This window comes from Corvus cornix, chromosome 1 (assembly GCF_000738735.6).
Source record: "Corvus cornix cornix isolate S_Up_H32 chromosome 1, ASM73873v5, whole genome shotgun sequence".
NCBI classification, from domain to species: domain Eukaryota; kingdom Metazoa; phylum Chordata; class Aves; order Passeriformes; family Corvidae; genus Corvus; species Corvus cornix.
The window spans coordinates 63,939,223-63,965,483 of record NC_046332.1 but is presented as its reverse complement, the minus strand read 5'-3'; the positions used below and the strand labels follow the sequence as shown (position 1 = coordinate 63,965,483).

The 26,261-nt window shown below is 36.6% G+C and overlaps 1 protein-coding gene across 8 annotated transcripts in view; it reads left to right on the top strand.

Moving 5' to 3' along the window:
- PCDH9 (protocadherin 9) overlaps positions 1-26,261 on the top strand; it is a 680,650-nt gene that overhangs the window by 162,654 nt on the left and 491,735 nt on the right. Inside the window, exon 3 of one of the 8 annotated variants that reach the window (XM_010405557.4) lies at positions 16,260-17,700. The exons of the other annotated variants lie outside the window; for them this stretch is intronic. Coding sequence (XP_010403859.2) covers positions 16,260-16,280 — 21 coding nt within the window. The 3' untranslated portion in view covers positions 16,281-17,700. Of the gene's footprint in view, positions 1-16,259; positions 17,701-26,261 lie in introns of those variants that run through there. 8 annotated transcript variants of the gene reach the window in all.

Genomic DNA, 26,261 nt, shown 5'->3' with positions numbered 1-26,261 from the left:
TAAGGAGAGCACTGTACACCTGCAGAGCCTGTCACACTTGGTATCCAAAATTCTGACACAGCTAGTCTTAAACAATCTTTTTACTGTTGTCAATAATGAAAGCCAAAAAAAACTCAAAGCACCCCACCGAAAATACCTAACATCTAAACTTGGAGTATTTGCATTTTTATCCCATGTATGTGAAAAAAGTGAGCAATGCTTCTTTGGGGTATTTCCTTAAGGAAACACAATACTTTTAATAAATGTATGGAATATTGCAGTATTCTCAATGGATTATTTTAAAAGTAGCCAAGGGGTACTGTTCATTCAGTAGAAGGGCTTCTCTTTATTAAACCTGACTGAAAGCTAGAAGCATAATACACTGTCTCCTTAACATAGTGGAAATTGCACTTAGATAATTTGCAACTATGATATAAAATGAACAAATGTGTAGGCTTTTACATTTGCACCCTGGCAATGGATGTTTATCCCTGTCTGTAATCCCTGTAGCATTTCAGGATTGAAAACAGCCGGTTTCTAGAGAGAGCTTTTTGTGCTTTTTTGGGTTTTGCTTTGTTTCTTTTTTTTGGGGAGGAGTTGGAGGGGGAAGAAAGGGGTATCTCAAACCTCTTTGGATTTTTTTTGCAATGACCAAATCATTCAAAATCTGAACTCTACATATTTGGTGGGTAGTTTGTTTTGGCTTTGGTTTTTTTTTTTTTAGTTTGGAAAATCCCTGCACATTTTTTTTGAACAGTTCAAACTGTGGTGATGGGGTTTTTCAGGAGAAACAGAACTGAACTTCTTGTAGTGCTAGATTTAGCTTAGCAGGCTGTAGCTTACTGAGAGCTCAGCAGGGATGCTATGCCCTCCCTTAGTCCATTTTGGATGGCCCTGAGATCTTGCTCCAGCAGCTAGCAGCAGTACAACCAGTGATGGCAAAGGAGGAGAGAAGGGTCTCCCATGAGGGCTTGAGAGGACTTTAATCCCATCTTGTCCCCGTGATCCCCACAGGCACAGAAACCTCGTAGTCCGGGTGCAGGGGGTTTTGTCAGGGACCCAGGGATGGTTCCTGGGCGGGGTTGGGGTACAGGAACCAATGGGGAGAACCTGAGGGAGTGGCCAGGACTAGCAGCAAGGAAAAGTGGGGGAGCAGTAGGAAAAGCAATGGGTGAACAGATTGCCACATGAACTCTTATAAATGATTGATATAGAATAATATTTCTGAAGAAAGGGGAAGGATTAATATTAAGAGAAGGTGTAATGGCTCCAAGGTGTAGAAGCTTGTTTAGACACCACCTAGCAGATTTGAAGGAAAATCCTCGAGTATTTATAAAGTGGCAGACCTGACTGAGAGTCCTATTAGTTTAATAATTTCCATTAGGGAATTCCATTTATTTCTAGGAGAATAAAAAGAGGGTAAATTAATAAATTGTTCAAGAGAGTAAGTAGGGTGATTTGATGCTGAAGTACCTTTTGTCCTGACTCTTCGAGCTGCTATGCTCATATCTGATTTTAGTCAGAATCCTCCAGATTCTTTCTGATGGTAAACATGCATCTTTTTGCACAGGCCAGCACTAAGTACAGACTTAGAAATATTGCTTCTTAATTAGAATTCACATTTGTGAGCTTGGGGTCAGGCTACTTTTTGAAAAAATGCCTACATGTCAAATTTCAAAGCATGTGTTTAGCACTTGCAACCCAAGAGACTTATGGTCAGTTTTATGAACTCTTTTTCATTTTTCCTTAATATTAGTTTAACACACTAATGTTTAATCAAAGTTTGATATTTAAATATTAAACATTGTCATTTTCCTCTGGACACCTAAACCAATATTAAAACAGAGTAAACATGAGCCACTTGTTTAATTATTGTTAATGGTCTAGGCAAATTCCAAGACTGAAAAATTTAACAGAAATGTGAATCTATTTATTTTTTGTTATTTTTACCATGTGAACTTAAAATATTCTGAGCTGCTGTAGCCTTCTTCCGTAGATAATTCCTTTACACTGGAGAGATGTTTGATGTCAGAATGAAAACTGTGCTGAGTTTTTGATGACTCAGTCAAAGAAGGTCTCCTTCCTAGTATAGACAGGAGTTAAAAGTCAGTGGTGAGAAGCATATTTTCAATTTGGAATATATATCCCCAAGTATTCTGGGATAAATTTTTTAGGACATATATTCCTGCCCTACATCTAATATGAGACTTTCACATTATAGGTTAGTCCTCAAAAGCATCCAAAATATTACAGAAAATTAGTCTTAAAAATTTGTACTTCCATGCTATATATATGTGTGTGTGTATGTGTATTAAAGGCCATATGTAATGACATGGATTTACTGGATTTTTTACATTTTGGGGGGAAATAAAACCCAAACAAACAAGCCAAAAAAAAAAAAAAAAAAAAAGAAAAAGAAAAAGAAAGAGTAGCGAAGGAAAAAAAAAAATCAAACCAAGCTTGGTTTTCAGTGGTGGATCAAATCCAGATGACAGTCAAAAAAAAACAAAAAAGGAAAAAAAAAAAGGTGGGTAGTTAGGGGAAGACCTTGCCAGTGGGACTGACCAGTCTGTTAAACAGGGTTAAATTAATTTATTTAACCTTGATCTCTCAGTTTGCTCACAGACCTAGTTAAATTGGTGGCTGGGCTGGTTCACCATACTTCCTTCAGGCTTCACAGAAGGAGCAATTAAACTTTTTTTTGTGTAGTCACTGCTGGAAGCAGTAGACACTGTGCCACAAGGTGCTTGGCTGCATGGCAGAACTTGTACCTACCCGCCTGAAGAAATAAAACCTATTTCTGAAATATAAATTCAGAGGCCAGTGGATTTATTGGCTGCAGCTGTGAAGGTGAGTGGCTAAAAGCAGGAGCAGTAATCATGGCCATTCAGCTGTGAAGATGCCAAAAGAATCCACCAACAATATATACAAAATAAAAAAAATTTCATCAAGATTTTTGCTGTGTTCTAGGGTTGGGTTCTATTGCTATTAGTGTTTTATTTCTGATAATGAAAGCTGTATTTAGTGTCCAATTTTTAGACCAAGCCAGGTGTCCTGACATTTATCATAAGTAAACAGGAATGCGTGAAGGAAATTTTTGATGACTCCTTTGTTTCTCCTGACAGAAACAGCAAGTTCTCCACTAATGGCAAGACGTTCAAGATAGAATATGCACAGTGGCATTAATTGTTGCAGTATGTGAAAAACTAGGCAGACTGTTGTACTTGTGCCATGCTTCAAAGGCATAATCTTTTCTTACATAATATTTAATGCATCATTTTGTTATAAATTCCATGGATATTTGTTCAGCACTTGCCATACACAGAGAGGTTTACCTGAGTTCCTGTCAAATCTCTGTTGCTTTATAGAAATCTTTAAAGAACTTTAGCCCAAAGGGATTTGTAATGTGTGCTGCCAGATTTTGTCATTTTACTGTATCAATGTTCTTGATAGATGAACTGTTCCCTGTTACTCTACTTCTAGGGAGCATTGCTCCTTTCAGCTATGTTGTTAATGAAGGTGAGGAATCTCTTCCTACACATCTTTATTGATTCTCAAGCTTTTGAATGGAGGAACAGAGTCCTGACTTTTGATTTCTTTTTGGTTTTAGAACAAACAATTAAGAAGCATTGAGTTGCTGATCAAAAGGGATCAAACTTAGATGATGATGCAAATGATGAGTCAGAAGAGGTTTTAAATGCAATGCCAATAAATATGATCCCAAACCATACCTACTCAGCTATTTCTCAATCTGTTGGCACAGCTCTGTATGTATTTGCTACCCAAAGCCATTAAGCAATTTGTTTGCGATGAAGATGGTTAAGCCAAATGCCTGAAACAGTATTACTGTGCTAGTCATGCCAATATTCCTTGGTGTACAGAGACAGACAGTTTCCTGAGGCTGTGGCTTGTTGATAGGTGTGTAAAGACCTACAAGTCAAGAAGAAATTGAGAGGATGTTCAAGGATCTTCCTGTTTTTGTGGATTGTGAGGGAAAGGATAAATACCGAATAACAGCTGTACAAGTCTAGCAGTAAGAGACAAGAGGCTTTTTCAGCCATGTGACAAACATTTGCTTCATTCATGCATCATAAATCTGCAGCTTGTTGTCAGTTTTTCCTTAGTCTTCCAGTACAGAGCCCTCGAGCATACCCACACTACTTGTTCTTGGAAATATATTGCAATGATAACTGTGATTCAGTTCGAGGTAAATAGAAGAGGGAGGGACTTCTAATTTGTAGTGGCTAGATAAGTACTGTTCATGAGCTTGCATTTATTTGCTTTTTTCAAAGATTTTCTTTTCCCCCCAGGGTTCTACCCTTTGTGTGCTGCTTTTCATTTAAAACCAGATAGAGCTGATGCCTTTTCCTGGTCTTAAAATCAAGAGGCATACACGGTTAGAAGGGAAAAGGGATTTTACCTTGGTATTTATTCTTAAGGATCCTTAGGTGTACACGTCCAGGTCATATGCATCGAGATGTACCCCATCGAGTCTTTCCCTGTGTCTCTGTGTCTCTCTCCTCCCGTGTGTTCCCGTGTGTGTGTGTGTGTGTGTGTGTGTGTCCCCCCAACATTGGGTGTAACATTATAGGCTTTACTAATTAGCATATCTATCAAAGATTCCCCAATGAGAGGTTCAAGTGAGCCCCCCCTCCCCAAGGAACCTTCCCCTGGATGGTTCTATCTTGGTTTACAGAATATGTTCTGGAGAGGACCTTGGGGTCTGGGGCACACTGATCCCTAGCTATGAAGCTTCTAAGATGTTTAGTCTCTTAGCTTAACAAACAAGTCCAAGAATGTAGGCAAAAAGCGCTAGGAATACAGAAGCTGTAAAAAGGTATAACAGGGGTATAAAAGAAAAGGCAAAAATCTTCATGGCATCAGAGCCAATTACATTGCAGGGAGTTTATGAAGAACAGTTCTTGAGGACTGATTTTCTCCTGTCTTTCTTTAACACAGAGTAACACCAAAACACTAAGAGATCAAAGCGGTAGAATTTACATTTCCAAAGTGTAAAAAACAAACAAACAAACTAGTAATTTATTAAGAGAGATGCCTATTGCAGAGACTGGGACTTGTCCTGGAGGGACTTTAACTTAGATTATTCCTTAAAATGACATTTCAACACATCTGGCAGGTGAGTTGGTGGATGGCTGACACCTGTGAGAGGGGTGTTGTTTTCTCCCTGTATTGGGTTTATGTGGCAAGGTTTTGATAGTGGGGGCAGCTTCAGTGAGAAGCTTTCCCTATGTCCAATAGAGCCAAGGCCAGCCGGCTCCAGGATGGACTCACTGCTGATCAAAGCCAAACACATCAGTGATGGTGGTAACACCTCTGTGATAACATATTTAAGAAGGGTAAAAAGTTACTGTGTTGCAGTCTGTAGTGCAGACCGTGGTGAGGCAGCTGTGCCCCTGAAGCCCACAGAGAACCCCATGCCAGAGTAGGTGGATGCCCAAAGGAGGCTGTGACCCTGTGCTGGAGCTGGCTCCTGGCATGATCTGTGGACCTATGGAGAGACAGGAGCCCATGCTGGAGCAGGTTTGCTGGCAGGATATGTGAGCCCACGAGGGACCCATGCTGGCAACCTGTTCTGAAGGACTTCACTCTGTGGAAATGACCCATGCTGGAGCAGGTGCTGAAGAGCTGCATCCTGTGGGAAGAACTCCCACAGGAGAATTTCACGGAGGACTGTCTCCTGTGGGAGGGATACCATGCTGGATTCAGGGGAAGAGTGGGAGGTGTTCTCTGCCGGAGGGGGAAGGACTTGATCCCCATTCCTTGTCCCCGGTACTGCAGGGGGGAGGAGGTATAGGTAAGGGTATAAAGTTAAGTCCAGGAAGGAGGGACGTATGAGAGGAAGATGTCACTAAGATTTGGGTTTACTTCTCATTACCCAACTCTCATTTGATTGGTAATGAATTTGGTTAATTCCCCCAACTCTAGTCTGTTCTTCCTGTGACAATAATTGCTGAGTGACCTCTTGCTGTCCTTATCTTGACCCATGAGCTTTTCATTATATTTTTTTTCACCTGTCCAGATGAAGAGGGGAGTGATAGAGCGGCTTTTGTGGGCACCTGACGTCCAGACAGTGTCAAGCCACCACACACTCCCATTTTTTTGATTTGGAAGTGCTTAGCTTTCCTCCAAATTCTGCCCACTAGACAGCTAGAATTACTGCTGTGCTAAAATCCAGTTGCATTTTCTTTGTCACAGACATTTTGAGTTGTCACTTGGTAATTCTCATTGACTTCCCAAAGAACGCATTTGCAATAAACAGTCATTTTAGGTACTTGACAATTATTTGATTGGTTATTGTTTCGATCAGATCACATATTGCATGTCACATGAAATTGAAAAGATTTCATAAGTACCTGTTCCAAATTGTGGGTTTATGAGTGAAATTTAGATCTAAAATATTTTTAACCATAACTTTTTTGTTTTCTGTAGTTGTGTTTCTTCTTTTTCTTTTCTCTTTGTTTATGGGATGGGACTCTTTTTGTTAGAATTATTTTTAATTCCCATTAAATACACAGGATTTAAATATAAATTGGAAATAGAGATTAGATTCTTGTTTATGAATATTAGGGAATCTCAGATGACGACAACCAGATTTTTTTTTCTGTTACATTATTTTTTAGCTTTTCTTTTATTTAACTCTATATTTCTAATTGCCAGATAGCATTATTTGTGATGATAAGTGATGAAGACAGTGAGTCCCACTAGTGGCCATTACCTGCAGGTGGTGCCCAGTTCACATTCTAATCCTTTACTAGCAAGTGATGATTTCTGTTCATTTATGTAAAATTGCTGTTGTATTTCAAACTTTGTATTCCAGTAAGATATGCTCCTTTAGAGAATGTTTAGAATAAGATTTACAAAATCTTGAGTTTTAAAAATAAAGAGAGAAGCTTTTAAAGTTTCTTTTAAAGCAACTCTTTGAAGAGGGAAAGCGAACTACACACACATCAAGAAAGCAGAGTATGATAGACATCAAGAAAAACATAGAATATTTATCTATTTTATCAGATAGTTTGAAAATGTCATATAAAGGCTATGTTGTTCTTTTCATATTACCTAGAAAATCTCAGCAATACCTAGGCTGCAGAAAGAAAATATTCATGGATTGCTACATTGTAGTCACAGTTCCTCTCATTTCCCAAAATGCACAGCTGCTGTGTCATTTTAAGATTTAGAAATCACTGCATTTATGTTTTAATGATCAGTGGCAGCTCTTGATCTGAGTCATTAATGAGATTTTGACTACATCTGCATTTAAACCTTGTATATTCCGCAAGAGACAGAGTATGCTTGGAAAATGAGATTTCTGTCATGGTAATAATAAGTTTTACATGCTCAAGCTGAGAGGATTGACTCTTGTAAATCCTTTGCTCTACCCTGTGGAAGGTTACACGGTACAAACTTTCTGTTAAATGAGGAGGGGCAGAGGAAGTGTTCTTGCTACTATTTCCAATAGAGCCCTTTGTTCTGCAAGCACATAGGAAATGGCCTCTATGTGAAGGGACCTCTCACTTCTATGTTGAGAGTAAAGTAGTAGGAAAGTCCCCTCAAAGTGAAATGTGATTTCGTACCTCACTCATTTATTAAGATGCTTTTACTGTCTTTGAGGGCAGCAGAGTACCTTCCTTGAGAATGACACATTGAGTGCATGAGGTGTCACTTGGGGGATGTTTAATATATTGTCATAGATATTTGGGTATAGTTAAACTGCTCTTAAAAATAGCAAATAATGGCCTTCCCAAAAAATGCCTGATTTGTAATTCTATTTCTTAAAATCTTTCGTTATAATTGTTTTTGTATTATAAATTTTTAAGTTTATGAGTATCGGTGGGTTTCTTAATCAGTAATAACTTGCTTACAGGTTAGAGGAAGTATAAATATTTTTCACACTAGAGTGAATTTCTAACAGGGTTTGCCTTCTTCCATGCTGCTTTCTCTGATGTATGCATTTCATTAGCCTTTCCATACTTTAACTCAGAGACTTGTTCTGTTTACTTCAGATTCTTGTGAAGTTGCTCTGGTTAATTTCTCTTCACGGCTAAATTTCAATTATCTATACAACAAAAAGACAGAATTTTCCAAATTAGAAGTTGATGAATATGTCCAAAAAACGCAGAATGAACCTCAATAAAGTTTTCTTGTAAAAGTGTTACAATATATTTAGACCTGTTGAAAAAGAAGTTGTTATAGGTGCCTCACTGATTCCTTTATAAAGCCACACCTTTTTCAGGGTATCATTAAATATAGTCTAAATAGGCCAACAGCTGTTGCAAAGCCAAAGTACTGCCCATTAGGACACATGAGAAGTAGCTTGGAAGAGATATAGATGGTTTGCAGAATGTTGGGACCAACCTAGCATTTCAAATACCTCACTTGAATGAAAACTAAATTTGTAAATTGACCAAGACATTGGTAGAAAAGTGGCATGCAACAAAGCAACAACTCAACCAAAATGCTAGTTTTCTTTTGGACAACATCCACCTGCTACTGATTTCTGTTAAGGCCAAGAGTCACAATCCTAAGGACTGTTTTAGAAAAAATTGTTGAAAGTGTACAAAGTTATGAATAAAGGTTGTTCTGTAGTCTATTCATTATTTGGAGTTAACTGTATGGAAATTTGGTTGGCACGAACAATTTAGTAAGAGATGCTACTTCTAATTTGGCCACATAATTAAGGAGAGTGAGAGATAATGTTAAGGTTGACAAGATCAATAATTTCTTTTTGTTATCTTTGTCAAAAATTGTCCATTGTTGATTATTTCTCAACTCCATTTGTCCTATACAAATCTTCAATTTGGCAAAATGTCAGCTCTCAGTTCTTCAGCCATCATCTCGTTTACCACAGAGAGTTTATCCTTTGGCTTTTGACTTACTATGTGGCAATTGCAGCCTCTGTTAGCGCTTGGGAATTGCAGAACTTAATAACTAATGAGAATTATATAATTTTACACAAATAGCTACAATTCTAACAGATTAATTCACTTGGAATACTTATGACTACATGATTCTGAGTCTCGGTTCTTTTAGAGCTTGAGTGGAGGACAGAATATCCATACCCCTAATATACCTTCCCTGCTCATCCAGATGTTGAAAAAAGTCAGACTTTAACACGTTTAGGACTCTCCTTCATCCCATGTCAGAACTTTGCAGAATCAGAATCATTTAGGTGTGAAAAATCCTTTAAGATCATTGAGTTCAACTGTTAACCCAGCACTGCCAAGTCCATCACTAAGCCATGTCTGTAAGTGCCACAACTGAAAATCTTAAATATCTTCAGGAATGGTGACTCAACAACTTCCCTGGGCAGCCTGTTTAAATACTTGACAACCCTTTCTCTGAGAAATTTTCCTAGTATCCAGTCTAAACCTCCCCTAGCACAATTTGGGGCCATTTCCTCTTATCCTATCACTTTTTACTTGGGAGAAAAGAACAGCCCCCACCTGGCTACAGCATCCTCTCAGGTAGTTGTAGGGAGTGATAAGGTCACCTCTGAACCTCCTTTTTACCAGGCTAAACAACCTTAGTACCATCAGCTGCTCCTTGTAAGACTTGGACTCCAGACTCTTCACCAGATTTTTTGCCCTTCTCTGGACACCCTCCAGCACTTCAATGTCCTTGGAATGAGGCCCAAAACTGAACATATGATTTGATGTGCGGCCTCACCAGTGCGGAGTACAGGCGGAAATCACTGCCCTGGTCCTGCTGGCCACACTATTGCTGATACAGGCCAGGATGCCATCAGCCTTCTTGACCACCTGGGCACGTGCTGGATCATGTCCAGCTGGCTGTCAAACAGCACCCCCAGATCCTTTTCTGCTGGGCAGCTTTCCAGCCATTTATCCCCAAAACAATAGTGCTGAATGAGATTGTTGTGACCCAAGTGCAGAACCTGGCATTTTGCCATATTTAACCTCATTCAGTTCACCTCAGCCTATTGATCCAGCCTTTCTAGATCCCTCTTCTGAGCCTTCCTACCCTCGAGCAGGCAATGCTCCCACTCAACTTGGTATCATCTGCAAACTTACTAAAAATGTGACAGTAATGTCCACTTTCATCCATCTCTGGATAAATAATTGTCTGCTTTGTTCTTTGAGATCTTTTGGAAGAAATGAATGAGCTGGAAAAAACAATGTTCTTATGTCTGAACACTGACAGTTTTGGAGATTAGGAGGGAAATGAAGAAGAATAGTTCAGGAGAGAGCTCTGGTTACCATGAACTGAAAATCCAATGAATTCCATGAACTTAGGAAAAGTGTGATCCAGAATGTCTATCTTTGCAGTGGTTTATAGAAGTCTTATTGGCTCAGAGATTGCTTTGCATTTTCATAATTCCTCTTGCTAGAAATTTTAATCTTAGGAGAAACAAAACCCCAAGATATTTTATGTAATAATCGTCCACTGCATAGCATAAGATGACCACTTTATAATGCCCCTTATAAACTTAGAACTTCCCCTTATAAACTTCCAAAAATGATCATCCTGGAAAATGTAAAAGGACAAAAAAATTATATCTAAAAGGATGGGAAAAAAAAAAAAAGCTATACATGCATGAACTACTGGCTAAGAACAAAATCAACAATTTCGGGCCTCATCCTACAAACACCTTACTTAAGTAAGTAATTACTTCCTTATATGTAAGTAGTGAATATCATGGGATTAATCATGTGGATAAAGGTTGCACACCTGGACCCTTGTTCACTGTGGAATCCTGAATAGAGGCTGATTTTGATACATGAGTAGTTTTTTGGAAGCCATTACAAATCTGATATTACCTATATTTTAATACTGGAAAATTTTAATGCGGACAAAGGAAATAGTAACAGATTAGATTTTATGCAGATTCTATCCAGAGATAAATTTATGCTAGAACAATAGAAGCAGAGAATTATCTTTGATATTGATGGGACCCTGTAGTTTATTTTGGGATTTCTTTTTTTAAAGGCATAGATGCATAAACCATATCATATACTTATGTCAAGAACAAGTAATATTTATAACTATACTTAGACATTAGTTATGTTTATACTTAATATTAAGTATGCTTAAGCTTTTCTGATTGCTTAACTATTTTCATGGAAATGTGCCTTATGTCCTCATGAAAACTACAAAATAAAAAAAGCTGTACTTTGCCATTGGTGTCTTCCAATCACACCATTCCTGACTGAAATGTCTGAGAAAAAAAAGGAGCTTTTCAGCCTTAGGAAAGCCAATTCAGAACCATTAAGCATAGCTCAATCTCTGCATTGAAGGGAAAAAAAAATCACTTTTGAATTGAGGATAAAGTGTGGTGTATGCGAAATCCCAAATAATGTGTAGAGAAAGCTACCAGCAAGCGAGTGAGTTCTGCATGGGACTGAATATGATTTTCTATGTAATATAGGTAAAGTTGTAATAAATTAGAGAGCATAAAACTTAGTAGGCCTTTGTTTTAAGAGGGTCTCTTAGTTTCACCTTTAGTCCTGAAACCTAACTTGTAATTGGGCAAGTGAAATTCCGGATTGAAAATGTTCATTTTTTAGAAGTGCTGAATGGGGTCTTACAACATTCTGCACGTTAATTTTTGTCTTTTAAAATAGGCACAAATTCTCTTTTCTGTTTTTGGAAGACATTTGCTGTAATGGAAGCAGATAGGATAGTATTCACTGGTACTTCTTCCAAAGCTCATTATCAAGTATACAGTGGCACAAAACAAAACCAAGTGCCCTACAGTGACATCAAACAAAACAAAGTGCCCTTTCTTTAACTAAGATTCTGAAATCTATCACATCCATATTTCATACCATGCACATTTCTATCTAATCTAATTGGCTTAAATTTCCAAAATAAGAAGATTGTTTTAATGGTAAGAGAAGTGTATTTTCTATACCAGACACAATTCACAACAAAAGAACCCAGACCTAATATGAGATATAGGGAAAAAAAAGTAAAATATGTTGTTTGGCTTCAATATGCAAAACAGGAAGAGAGCATGCATTTGTGTACCATGAATGAGGTAATACGGGAAACCTAATTTCACATAACTATAATGAAATATATTATCTTTTATTTTAATAGTTGGGTGGCATTTATTTTTCTTTGCTAAGAAGGGGAAAGCATATTGTTAGAATAGTTTTCAGTAATTGTGTAAATTGTTCATATGAAAATGTTTCTTGACTTCAGGCCATGCTTTTTAACTGGTGACAAGATTTAGAACAGAGGACTTCAAAAGGAAGGCTGGGAAACTTGAAAAGGGAGCATAAACATCTAGGTGGAAACTTTTTGTTGCAAAATAATGAACATTTAGGTAAATCTGCTCTTCCTGATCAGGTGGTCTGCTACTTCTTTTCACAATATGAATTCTCAAGAAGGAAGATAAGTTAAAGCTGGGTGAGTTTTAGTAAAATAAAATGGCCAAAATATGGCTGAAAATATAGTATTTGTGCACTATTAGGGTATTTTTTTTTTCATGTATGTAGTACTTAAGATGAAAAAATACAATGCACAATTACCCTAGTAGATGCCTTTCAAATTAAAGGTATTTCCTTGTTACATGGTGATGGAATTGTAATCAATGACAATTAAGTCTTAAAAATTTAAAAGGTGAAGAGCAATAAACATACTAATTATTCTGAGTTCATGTTTGTATATACTCATAGATTGGAAACAACTCTCATATTCCTGTGAGACTAGTAGTATTCACACTTTTTATTTTCCCACATAATATAGGATCTATTTCTTCTAGGCTTTTAGAATTAAATTCCTTACTGTTGCTAACCAGCTCCTCCTCTTTTGCTATTGAATGTTGTACTACCATAGCATATTTATGCCTGAGTGTCCTCAGTACATGTCCTTTGGATTGGACTCAGCCTAAAACCAGTCTTGCAGACTAACTGTAAACTCTCAGGCATATCTAAACCATGTGGTGAGTGCAATGTGGATGTCCCAAAGGCAACACAAATATGTCATCTGCATGGTGCTTTGTAGCATTGTGTGTGATATACCAGCTCAATATGTGAGAGGTAGAACATAACCTTTTTTTGCTACTTTAATATTTTTATCCTGAAATAGAAAAAAGATAAAATAATTATAGGACTGTGTTTGGTTAGTGAGGCATGCATGTGAAACTTCAGGAAAACAGACAATACCAAAACAGTGTACTAATACATACAGTGCCAATTCATAGAATCATACAACAGCCCAGGTTGGAAGGGGCCTTCAAAGGTCTAGCCTGTTATGTGAAGGAGAACTTTGATGGGATAATCTGGCAACCTGCCACATTGCATTCCTTCAGTGATGGAAGCTGGGGAAGAGGAGACAAAACATAACACGTTTCTGTGTGGTAGCTAGCCGTATCTTAGCTCAGCTGGGGCTGCCTGTCTTCTTTCAGGTGTTATCCCTTGTCCAGATGTCTTCACTCTCTGCAGTGTCCGGTTTGTAAGCACTGTCTGAATTCAACTTCTCTTCAAGGCACGTACAGCTGCCCCGAGCTGGCCCTACAAGCACACCTGCTCTATGTGCCCCCATCCCCAATATCTTCACTTACTTTCTAGTTACCCCCAAATCCCCACAGAATTTAGCAGGTTTTTTGCTTGCTACATAGGCAGGTACTTAAAGGTTTTCTTCCTGCCTCTCTCCCCTCTGGCTTTGAGAATGTAATGACATTAGTAACAGTGGGAGGAAGACCTGTTTGAGAATGCTGCTCCTAATCTGTGATCCTGCTTCTATGAAGTATCTCTCACACTCTGTTTTTGATTCAGTTTTCACTTAACAGATCTGATCTGAGGAGAAGTTCTTTTATGCTTGTGCCTGTCACTGTTTACCTGCTCTGAAAATCTTCATATAGAAAAAAACTAGGTAAAGAAAATGCTAATGAATTAGAAAATAAATAGTATAAGGACAAAAATGGGAACAAGAATACTTTATCTCTGTGAGCAGCAAGGCAGGCAGAAGGGAGAAAAACGTGGTAAGTAAGCTGTGGAGAATAGGAAGTTTAAAAAGTAAAGTGCCTCTATTTTAGAGACATTGCATGTTTTCCAGCTGCAGGATGTGTAGCAAGATGTCAATAGCATAGCTGGAGGTTAAGATAGGGCTGGAAGGCAATTGGGGCACACAGAATCAGTTGTATAGCTGTCACAGCAAAAATGTATTTGGTTCTTCATCTAGAAGTCTCACTGTTGCTCCAAACACATGCACAATGCTATATAGCTTACAGCAGTGGTTATACTAATTGACAATGGGTGACAAATCCAGTTGGCTAACTGGAATGGAGTGGAATACAATAGAGCATAAGACAATTCCCTTCTGCAAAAGGGAAGCCCAAAGTCCTAATACTAAGATTTCATAGGGGATACTAAGATACTGGGGTAGTACTGGGATAATAGGAATTAGGACAGAATAGTGATTCATTATTACACAGCCTCTCTCCAAGACTGCCCAGATGTCTCAAGAAAAAATGCCAACATAACAAGCAAAGAAATGAACAAAATAATCAAACAGCCAGAGATGGGAAAATCCACTTAGAGGGAACTTTTCTCCAAATTCTTTTAAGAAATTATTGTCTTTTAAATAATGAAATATGGCACATAACCTCTCTTTCAAAATCTTTTAACAGTTAGTCAGCATAAGATTCCCAAGAATATCAAGAGTTGTAAGTGCCAAGTCCTTCTTTGAATCTTGGTAAGGTCTTGACATCAGTGACATCCTGTGGCATTGAGTTCCATAATCTAATTATGCGCTGCATTAAAAAATATGCTCTTTTATCAGATTAGGAGCTGCTGCTTTTCACTTTCACTTAGTGTCCTTTTGTTCTTGAATTATGAGATGCAGGACTACAGAAGCTCCTGATCTATTTTCTCTTTGCCACTTACCATTTTTATACTTTCATCTTTTTTTTTTTCCCCTAAGCTTAACAATTCCAGTTTTTTCAGTTTTTTCAGTCTTTTCATATGAAGGCTCCTCTGTATGCCTAATTATCACAATCACTCTTTTCTGAATACCTTCTAATTCAGTAATATCTTTTTGTGATGGGGTTACCAGTACTTCACACTATTCCAGAGAAGAGAAAATTATTGATTCATATAATGACATATTTTCTTTCTTTCTTATTCCCCACCTAATTTCTTATGCATCTGAACATTTTATGTGCTTTTTTGACTGCAGCTGCTTATCAAGCAGGGCTCTTCATTGAGCTGTCTGCAGTGAGACCCAGGTGTTTTTCCTAAGATGGTGCTAGTAATTGAGATCTCTGCTAAAACAAATTATCTGTTACAAGTTTAGGTTTCTTTGGGTTTTTTTTTTTCGTGGTTTGGTTGGTTGGTTGGTTGGTTTGGTTTTGTTTTTTGATTTTTTTTTTTTAGTTTGATTGTTTGTTTTCCCAATAGTCCTTATTTTGCATTTAAATAAATTATTTTCACCCCTTTTAAGATGGCCACCCATCTCCCTTGGTCAATTATCTCTCAAGTTTCCTGTCTTATTCAGACTTGGTTAACAGGACTTTCTTATTACCTGTAAATTTTGCTAAATTGCTGTTCACTTATTTTTTTTAACAGTAATTAATATATTTTGAACACTTGGTCCTTGTATGGTGCCTTGAAGCACCCTGCTGTTGGAGGTTTTGCTGTAATGAAAATTGACAATATATATGCTTTTTTTTTTTTTTTAAATCTTTGAGTAAAGTTTTGCTTTGTTTTGCATCCTATCCCAAAATTACTTAGTCTTTGACTGAGGTGGAGGCTGAATCTCTTGAGAGGAGCATTGTTCTTGCCACATTTATTCAATTACTCTAACAAGGTTAAGGGCCAAGTTGCCTTCACAATTAAAGCTAAATATTTGAGAGACAACGATCTTGTTTGTAACCACAACCATGGAAATTCAGGACAGAGGATGGAAAAGTAATTAATTCATGATGTTGGGCAGACACATTCAAAACCAAGCTGGGAGCAAGCTTTAATGTAACGGTTCTTAGCATTGTCTTGGTGATAATCCTTAAAAGCAGGAATATAATCAGTCCAAATAGGCAGCAATATATGAGTCTACTTCTTACAGCTAAGACTTTGTGTGAAAATAAGGAAAAAGCAAACTAGTTGTATGGTCTAGACATCTGTTAATTTTCAAGACTTTCTTTCACAATATGATATGAACGAAGATATTTTAAGATCTGGAATACCTAAAGTTCTTGTTGGAAAGGGGAAGGGCAGGGCAAACTTATTTTGAGGCTTTTTAATGTCCTGACCTCCCCTAGGCCTGCTTATTTCCTGGTATCTCTCTCTCTTTCTCTCAAGTGTTCCCCATCCTCTCCCTGAGAGAGTCTATGTGTGCTTCATCAACCCTGACTGCCTACAGTATGCAACAGACTTCACCACCTTTCTTCACCAAGAAGATTGCTTGCACAGAGAAGGCTCCTCAGACTGCTTGGGACACCTTGCACAGATGCATGCTACTGCCTTGAACTCAGAATGGACACTAAAAGAGATCCTGAACATATTGGTGGAAATGTGATCAGACACCTGCAACTCAGACCCTTCCTGTTTGGTAAAGGAACTATAAGGACAGCTAGAACTTCTTGTGATATTCCCATAGTTTTATCTGGCATAAATCCAGTATTTTTCATACTGTAGTCCACCCAACCCTAATCCAAGCTATTTTGGGTAAAATGGAGGTTGACAACAGTTAACAGTTGACAACAGGTATCAAGTATTTAATTTCTGAACGAGCCTGTGAAAATGCTAGTAACCCCTCAATAACTAGTGCTGGTGCCAGATAAGATGAGAGGGCAGAACAGGGAATATAATTTATGGCTATCTATGGACCAGTTATACATACATATATCTATATATATATGCACACATATATATCTCTGTGTATAAGAGTATTTATACTACATATATTCTTTTTCCTTTAGCAACCTACTTTGATACAGTAAAATATAGGATGCTGAATTACAAGAGAGTAACAGTAAAGCTTGGCACTGTGACCTTTTTGTTCATTCATAGCAATACAAAAATTACCAGTATAATATAGCACAATCAAAAATATAGTGTTTCTTATTTGAAGGAAGACTAGGAAGAAGACTCAGTGCTCTTCACTTAATTTTGGAAGGCTCTGAAGTACCACAGGGCTTGTGCAGCATAAGAAAGTGACAGAACATAAACTGTACAGTCACACCTATTAGTGAACATAATGTTATATAAATGACTCTTTTGCATCAAATATAAGAACAGAAACTGTACTGTGTGTCATTTAGATAATTTAGAGGAAAAAATGATACCAAACATATGAGCTCACTGCAACAATTCCAAACTGAATGCTTTTCACAATAGATTTGCAAAATAAGCAGCAACCTAATAAAAAATTGTATAAGTCTTTACAGTTTGCCAGCCAAACCTAAGAAAATAACATTAAATTATTGGAGGCAGAGTTTTGTGGAAACAATGCATATGGAAAACAGTGACAATACTGTGCCTGCTGCTGGCTTCGTACTGAAAATATCTCTGCTTTGCAATTGCTGTGGGTTAATTTATCTCTTGAAAAGTGTGTGTATTTAGGTAGTATTAAGAGATAAATATATGCCTTTTCAATGGTGCTTTTTCATTTGGGAAAATCTCACAGAATACTTCTCAACACCTCTGGGAAGCTGTTACTCACTAAACAAAGCCTGTAGCCCACTATTTTTCATGTAAACTCACCATGATAAAATATATCAATAAATAAGTATTAAAATGCTGTCTGGAGTAAATCTGTATCCCTATAATATTCCAGGGAAGAATCTGTATTTCTTTCTTTGCAGGATTTTTTTTTTCTTTTCTTTTTCTCTAGAACCTATATAAGAATTTATTTGAATAGATTCAGATTTTCATATTTTCAGACAGGCTTCTGGGTTCTCTACTTTCCTTAAAAGGATATGCATCCACCTGTGTTCCCCAGTTTAGTGGGATATCAGAACCCATAAGAGACACTGCATTTTTCAAATAAAATGTTTTAATACTTTCCATCCTTCCATGCTGTTAGTCCCAAGTAATGACTTCTTTCTGGGGAGTGGTATCAATGGTTACTACTTTAGTGTACAAGACAGTAAGTGAAATATCACATTGGGGATATGCTGTAAAGGATGATATTGGCTAAAATACTTGTTTATTTGGAAAGTCCTGTTTCATCCTGAAATATCTGACAAGAAAACTATCAATTTTGGATCATGAGAGTTTGCATAACTACTGGGAGCAGAATTGGGTGGTGTTTTTGGTTACTCTGCATTTCAATTTCATATTAACCATAGTATAATTATGATTTTTTTTTTCTTTAGGCTAAGCAAACTAAAAGAATTATGAGGCACTAAAGGTAATCTTTCTGAATTTAGCTTTTTTTGTTTCTTTTTTTTTTTTTTTACCTGACTTTTACAGCCATAGAAGTATATGTGTAAGATAGTCAGCTTCCTATAATTGATCAAGATCTTGATCAAGGGACAATTTTTTTCCCTGCCCTTACTGGGGATTTTCCACATATATACAATCACAGAGACATAAATATACTTAATTTTTCTGTTTAGTTCTTACAATATCACTTAAAGTTAAAAGTAGTATCAGTAAAAACCAACAGGAATTCTGTTTTTATTAAAGTGGAACTCAGATTTCATCCAAATATGACAAAGATACTGTTGAAAAGCTGTTTTTTATGAACACTCTCAAATCACTTGGGATTTTGCTGCTTTTTTGTTTTGTTTTTTTTTTTTTATGATGGCGCTCTATTTTTCAAAGACATTGACTTTCTCCTGACACTTTTAATTATACTTGTCTATGTAAGACAAACCATGATCCTTAAACCATCCAGTCAAAGCTCTCAGAGCAGAATTATATATGGTTCCCAGAAGAAAACAGCTGAAAACACTAAAGCTAGATGGACAGGTACATTAATTATTACATAAACTTCAAATATTTTTTTTCCCTACCAACACCACTTTGAGAAATGGAGAATCTATCAAATCAAGTATTTGACAGGTAACGTACAAGGTATCATGTAATCTATCTGTTAGACAAGAAAATACTCTTCTAGCTGAATCTTAATAAAAGAAACTTCTGTCTTCATACTAACAAAGATGTCACAAGATACTCGGATCTTGCCTATGCACAACATGTCCACATCATTTTCTTCCATATTAAGTATTCTTTTAAATATATTATTGTATCATTAACAACATGTGAACATCAACAGGTCTGTGAATGCTGTCCATTCGTAGAATGGACTGCCTTTTGAAAACATAACTCTCAGACTGCCTCCTTTGAATTTTCCCAGTTGGTATGGAACCCAGGGCTAAATCAGTAGAAATATTTAAACTTTTCCTATCAAAATTAAATTCAGTATTGCAAACTTTTGTGGTATATTCCCCAGCTCTTACTGACCATTTATTGTAAAACCATATTAAAAAAGAACATAATTAAATTTCAAGATGTTCTCTAGACTGGAGATTTCTATGTTGTATTTATCTCTGTAGTTTTGTAAAAAACCAATTCTGCTCAATGAATAATTTTTTTGTTTTAAAGGCAAGTCTTTAGTGTGCAACTTAATAGACGTTAACTGCCTTGTCATTTAAAAGCAATGGTAGCTGTCATAGCTTCACGCACTAACTTTTCATTGTTCATGTGGTATTTGTTGAATTTCAGCTTTCATTGATTTTGAACAGTGAAATTAGATTGGCCTTTAATTTTTAGGTTCCAATTCATCTGCCACTAAGCAGGTATAACACAGTGCTGTTCATGCAATAGTAAGTTAGGGCTGCAGGAGGCAGGGGGAGAAGAAAATCCCCCAAGAGTAAAGCAATAAAGTTTATACTGTCTTTTTCTTTAAAATTTAAAAATATATCAGTTCCATTTGCTTCTTTTTATAACTTCAAAATTATGTGTATTTTCAAGGTACTGTATTTTTAATTTTTTTTGTCCCAGGCTAGTTTTAGCAAAGTAATTAAAGATTTAAAGTACAGACAGAAGTGTTGATCATAGTTACATCATAGCTTGCTATTGTGCAATACACTTTTTCTCACCATAAGACCAAAAAAAATCTGAAAATCCCCAAAAAAATACATATTACTTATTTTAAAAAGGACACAACAGGTAAAGAAACTTGTTAATCCTGTGCCTAACTGTAAAAGCATTTTAATGTACCAGTAGCTAGTTTGCATGCAAACATCTCTGAACTGCCTTGTAAATTTTAGCCCAATGTTTGAAGTTTTTTTGTAACATTCACTGAGAAATATGAGCTTTAAAGCAGAGTATGTTGTGTAAGTTCTTCCCACCTCTCAGTATTTGGTAAATCCAAGTTAAGTAGGCCTATCATGAATGTCAGTCGGTATGCCTTAATACAGATTCAGCCTGAAATACTTCTGCTAAAAACCTTCTACAGATTCAGTTTTAAATGCTTCTTGTACTGAAAACCTACTTGGACACGTCTTGTGTCACTCCATATCCTGTGCTTCTCCTTAGATGATCAGTTCCTAGTAACTGCTGTGGTGGAAGCAGAACTCATCTGGATGGACAAACAATGTAGTGTTGAGTAAAACTTGTTCCACTTTTTTTGATTGAACTTTAGATATATATGAATTAATACTAATTGTTAGATATATGTGGGTTTTTTTAAATGTAGTGAACCACAGACAGAAATGACTGACGTCTTTCAAAGTAATTCTTTGTATGCCTGTGTCAGCTAAAGATTTTCTTGTACACTCAAAATAGATTTGTAGTCTTTATATTATATTGTTTGTGAGATCACCAGTGTATATCCTGTTAATGGAACTCCAAGATGAAGTTTAATCTTATATTTAAGACTATATCATAGTCTTTTCCCTACTCTTGGTACATAATTCACTCCTTTTTTTATGCTATGGACAGTTCATATTCACATATTCATATATGCATTGTTTTCATCTTGCCTCTCTAAGTTTTATCAAAATTAAATGCATTCATTTTGAAACTGAGACAGAAAAATATTTTCTTCTTCTTCTGTCTCTCATCACCTTATCTCATTTACCATTCTTTAAGTAAATAATTTGATAGTTGATTCATATGTTGATTAAGCCTTTTATTATGGCTTAGTTGAAGGGGGAGGCTTTCAGAAGATAAGTTTGAATACCTGGCTTTCAGCTCTCATTATGTTGAATTAGGATGCATAATTTATGGCCATAATTAGTTGTGATATATGGAAACAAATAGTTTTAACATTGTCCTGATACAAAAAGAATTTAGTAATTTCTTAGGTGGCTGGATTTGTGTGTAAGAGATAATAAGCTAAACAAAATCAACACTGTACCAGGAAATCATTCAGATATTTACAGTATAAGCTTTTCTGTGTCCCAACAGATCAAAAGAAAGCTATGTGGGTGATGCACTCACCTGCTTCTCATCTTGGGGCTTACCAAAGTAGTTGTCAGTGCAAGATCTGTATTGAGCCAATCGGGCATCCAGTATTAAGCAAAACGTATGATCCTTGTCCCTGTGGTAACAGTTGCGTTTAGCAGAACGCAAAATGTGTTGCTCTAAATCATTGCTCTAATTGGCACCTTTGTTGACAGTCTCAGAAAAAAGGTCAAGATGTGGTTAGGCATGGGACTGATGTACTGTCTTACAGCTGCAGCCTCTGCAGCCTCCTGCAGCAATTTATTGAGCAGGCATTTGCTTTTTAAATTCTTCCAGATATTTTAGCAGATTCCATGAGTAGATACTGTTTGCATTTAATCTTTTTCTTTTCTTTCTTTTTTTTTTTTATACTTTGCTACAGATAGTGTGCTTACTGCATTAAATCTATGTGAGAAAAAAGAAAAGAAAGTGAGGTGCCAAGCTAGTGCAAAAGTCCCTGTAACCCAGTCACTTAATACATTTGCTTACTGTTGACAGTCACTGCTTTATACAGTGGAATATTAACACCACCTAGGCCAAGCTACTTTGGGTATTTGAAAAAAGTATGTATTAGAACACCTGAATTTAAAAATGTCTATTCCATATATAGTCATATTATATGAGATGTAGGCACTCAAAGAGGGTGATTCAGAGCCCTAAATTAGTTGACTAAAGTTAGACAGTGTGAATACCTCCCACAGTAGCAATATGTTGTAGAGGGACAGAAAGTAGATGAGTGAAGAGAGAAAGGGAGGAATGGAGTGATAAGGACAATAAATGAAGTAAGTCTGTAGTGAACTTCAGAAGCTATTATAAATTATTAGGAATTTTTGACAAAAGGAAGATCAGTTTGCTTGTTCTAGCACATGCTCTAAACCAAGAAGCATCTTCATAGGTAACTGCAGCAATAGTGTAGGTGTGACGCTTTCAGCTGTGACTATCTGTGCATCCATAACAATGGATCTGTATTACAATTGTTCCTGCAGTCCCCAGTCAATACTGGAGGATTAAAGTACAGATATAAATAATTCCTTCTTCAAAGAGCTTACAAGAAAATTAGGATTCATAGGTGAAGAACAGGAAGGCAAAGGGGAGAAGAAAGAATGAAATTACCTGCTCAAAGCCATGAAGGATAATAACTCTTTCTTAGTATAACATGGACTAAAATCTATAATCCCTTACAATTTCTATGTGTGAAAGGATTTGTAATATACACAACTTTTGGGAATTAATTTGTTTTTAACAAAGTTTGCCTTTACTAAAAGAGAAAGTATTTATACTCAATGAGTAATGGTACCACAGTAAACAGTCTCATTTACGTTTGTAAGGGGTGGGTAGAGTTCCTGAAAACATAGTCCCTTCACAGTATTTATGGGTTTTATTGTGTTTTATTGCATTCACTATTTTATTAAAAGAATTCATTTAGGCTGTAGGTACCTTTTTAAAGAGAAATCAAGAATTCTGCATTCATCTGTCTATAAATTTATTAGCTCGTTAGTCACTGTAAAAATGGATGATAAATCTCAATTTTTCATCCTCAAAACCAAAGGTTACTAAAGGACAACATCTTACATGTCCCAGACATAGAAATTTTTTTTTTTTTTTTTAATTTGTATTTAACATCTACTTAGAAGACTTTTTGGCATTTAATGGGATTGCTACAAAACTTTCTTGTCATGTGTAGACATTTATATGCACACACATACTAATGCTTTGTACCTATCTTTTTACCTATCTACCTATCCATCCATTACCTTGCATTGTGTAGGATAAAAACATTTGACATGCAATCATCTGTTGAGATCTAGGTATCTCTGAGAAATTTTCCATTAGAAACTGTGATTATTTGGCATAGTAAAGTAAGTACACAATAAAAAAATAAGTATTATTGTTTGTGAAGAAATAGGAAGCAAATTCTTCTGTTAAAATCAGGAGAGCTGTTATTTCACTTGCTGTTCTCTTTGATGGACTTTCAGTTTGCTGACTCACTGAAAATTGACTCAGCTGATACAGTTTGGAAAGTTCATATGCTTAGTTTTGGTAAAGCTAATACATGAGTCATCAGTTGTAGATTCAGGGTTTCCCATTTGTAAGAACCAATAGTACAGATGGTCTGGTATCAATCTATTTCTAGTGGCTCTTTTTACAAAGTACACTGTATTGGACTAGAACAATATTTCCTGATCGTATGTGGATTTCCTAAATTGTATTGTATTTTAGATTTGGGGTTAGATTTGACCTGGGTCATCTGTTGAAGACATAATGATACTGTATGCATTATATTATGGATGCAATTTAGCATTCAATGCCAGTTATTATAAGTCTGTTTGATCTTTCTGTATAGAAGGCTTCAGCTGTTTAGTAGCAGAGAAGTGCTAATTTCAGCTTGCATTCTATTATTTGGTAACATTCAAGAAAAGTATTTAGGCACATTGCCTTCTGCCTGAAAATACTGAAATTAATTTATATGGCCATTTATCCTATTCAACAAGAACATGTGGGGTTTTGATTAGCTACAGAAACACACAGTCGGTATTCGATGCCTGATGGCTATAGTTTTCTTTAGATAGGCTCATAAATTTTGCCTCTTAATAGAGAGAAAGTGAACTAACACCTGTTGCAGTGTCACATGCTTAGCTATGTGAGCTTTATAATGACTGAGTATTGAAATTTTACAGTCCTAGAAAAAATCCTTAATGTTAAAATAATAGAAAAAATTTAAGATTTGCTTCTTATTGTACCTATCACTTTATAGTTCTTCCCTTGATAACTTTCCATACTTTTTTGGTCATTTTAATAGGTTGTTCAGATATATTGGATTAAGAATGTATCCTTGGGTATCAACTACTGCAATAAGTCACTATTTTCTTTGTTCTCGAGTACAGAGATAAGCCCTTTCATTCCACCACTATCACATTTCTCTTTACTGTGGAGCAGGAGCTGGACACTGAAGATATCTAGCATGGGACATATCAACCCTGCAAATGTCACGGAGCACATTCCGAACATGATGCAAGTTTTGTATTTTGGCAACAGAAGGACATTTCCTATGCTTCTCTTGTTGGTGTCCTGATAAACCTAGATAGGAAATAGGACACATGGACTGGGCAGAACATGGAGTCATGTTCTAAGAGGGTTAAGTTTAGATTCAGCTGGAACAGTCTGAGCTACTTATGCTGTTCTTGATTTTCTGCTCTCTTACAACATCCACACTAATTCCACATTTATTTCGCTTGCTTATGTACGCACTCATGCTTAAAAGTGTTAACATTTTTGTATGTCTGAATTACAAAGCAGTGTATATCTCAAAAATGGCTAAAGCAATTGGCTTCACTTAGTAGCTGAAACTGTGTTTAAATTCGCTTTAAACCTGAATCTGTCTTCCTTCCCACCACCAAAGGTGATTTGGAAATAAAGAAGAAAAACACTTATGAAATAAAAGTGGTTGTTGTATTATAATGAAGCAAAAAAAATTGTTTACCTGTTACCAGAATAGTTAAAAGCTGGTTGTGGTTTAACCCCAGCAGGCAGCTCAGCCCCACACAGTCACTTGATTACTCCCCCACAGTGGGATGGGGGAAGTGAATCAGGAGGGTTAAACTGAGAAAACTCGTAGGTTGGGATAAATTCAGTTTCATAGGAAAGCAAAAGCCACTCTCACAAGCAAAGCAAATCAAGGAATTCATTCACCAAGCTCTGTGGGTGGGCAGGTGTTCAGCCATCTCCAGGCAAGCAGGGCTCCATCATGCGTAACATGGGATTTCGGAAGAGAAGTGCCATCACTCTGAATGTCCCCCTTCCCTTCTTTGAGCCCCATCTTTATAAGCTGAGCATGACATCATGTTGTATGGAAGATCCCTTGGGTCAGCTTGGGGTCAGCTGTCCCAGCTGTGTCACCTCCCAACATCTTGTGTACCCCCAGCCTCTTTGGTGGGGTGGGTGACATGAGAAGCAGTGGTCTTGAGGCTGTGCAAGCACTGATGAGAAATATGTGAGACAGGTGGGTGTTATCAACAGTGTTTTGGTCAGAAATCTAGAACATAGCACTGCACAGTCTACTGTGAAGACGATTAACTCTATCCCAGTCAAAATGTATACAAAAATAAATTCAGGATATTACTTATTTATTTTTTGAACACAATGTATTCTTCATATAAATACATAACATAATAGTTTCAAAACCACTGTCTATTCTTGGATCCAGTGATGTACGCTTCAGGAAAGATCACTAATGTCTAAGTTATTATCCTCATGGAATGAAAGAGAAAAAAAGACATTTTTGTTTCATATTTTTTCCTTCACATTTTGAATAAAACAATTAAATTTCCAAATAAATATGTACTTTCTGTTATAAACTGTGACTGCTTGGCTGAGGCTATAATATATTTCCTTGGGTCAGTTAAAGATGGGATTAGATATAGCGTAGCTCAGCTTTGGTTTTTTGTCATTTTTTACTGGTAGCAAGTTCATCTCACTGCTTGTGTTTCCATGCAACTGTATGTCTATGTGAAGTCACATTTCACTTTTTGATGAGTAAAGTCCTTCTGATTTCCTCTCATCAGTTGTAGGACTCATAAGTGGGGTGCAAGTATCATGTAGTTAGACCAAGAATATCATATATTTAGAACTTATCAGCACAATTGTGTGTTTTGTTTTGTCATTCACTTTCCTTTATAGTGTTTACATGCTGAGGATTTTCTTCCTGGCTTTCTGGAAAAATGCCAGACTCCAAGGAAGTTTCTCTTCCTCTTCCTTTTTACCTTCTTATTCAAATGCTCTTGTGTATTCAGCAAGAGGATGCCAGCTGCATGAATTCAAGCAGCAGAGAGTGCAGGAGAAGACAGTTTTAGCACAACTCACTATTTTCTGTGGTTTTGCACGTTACTTATTGGAACCTGTTGTTCA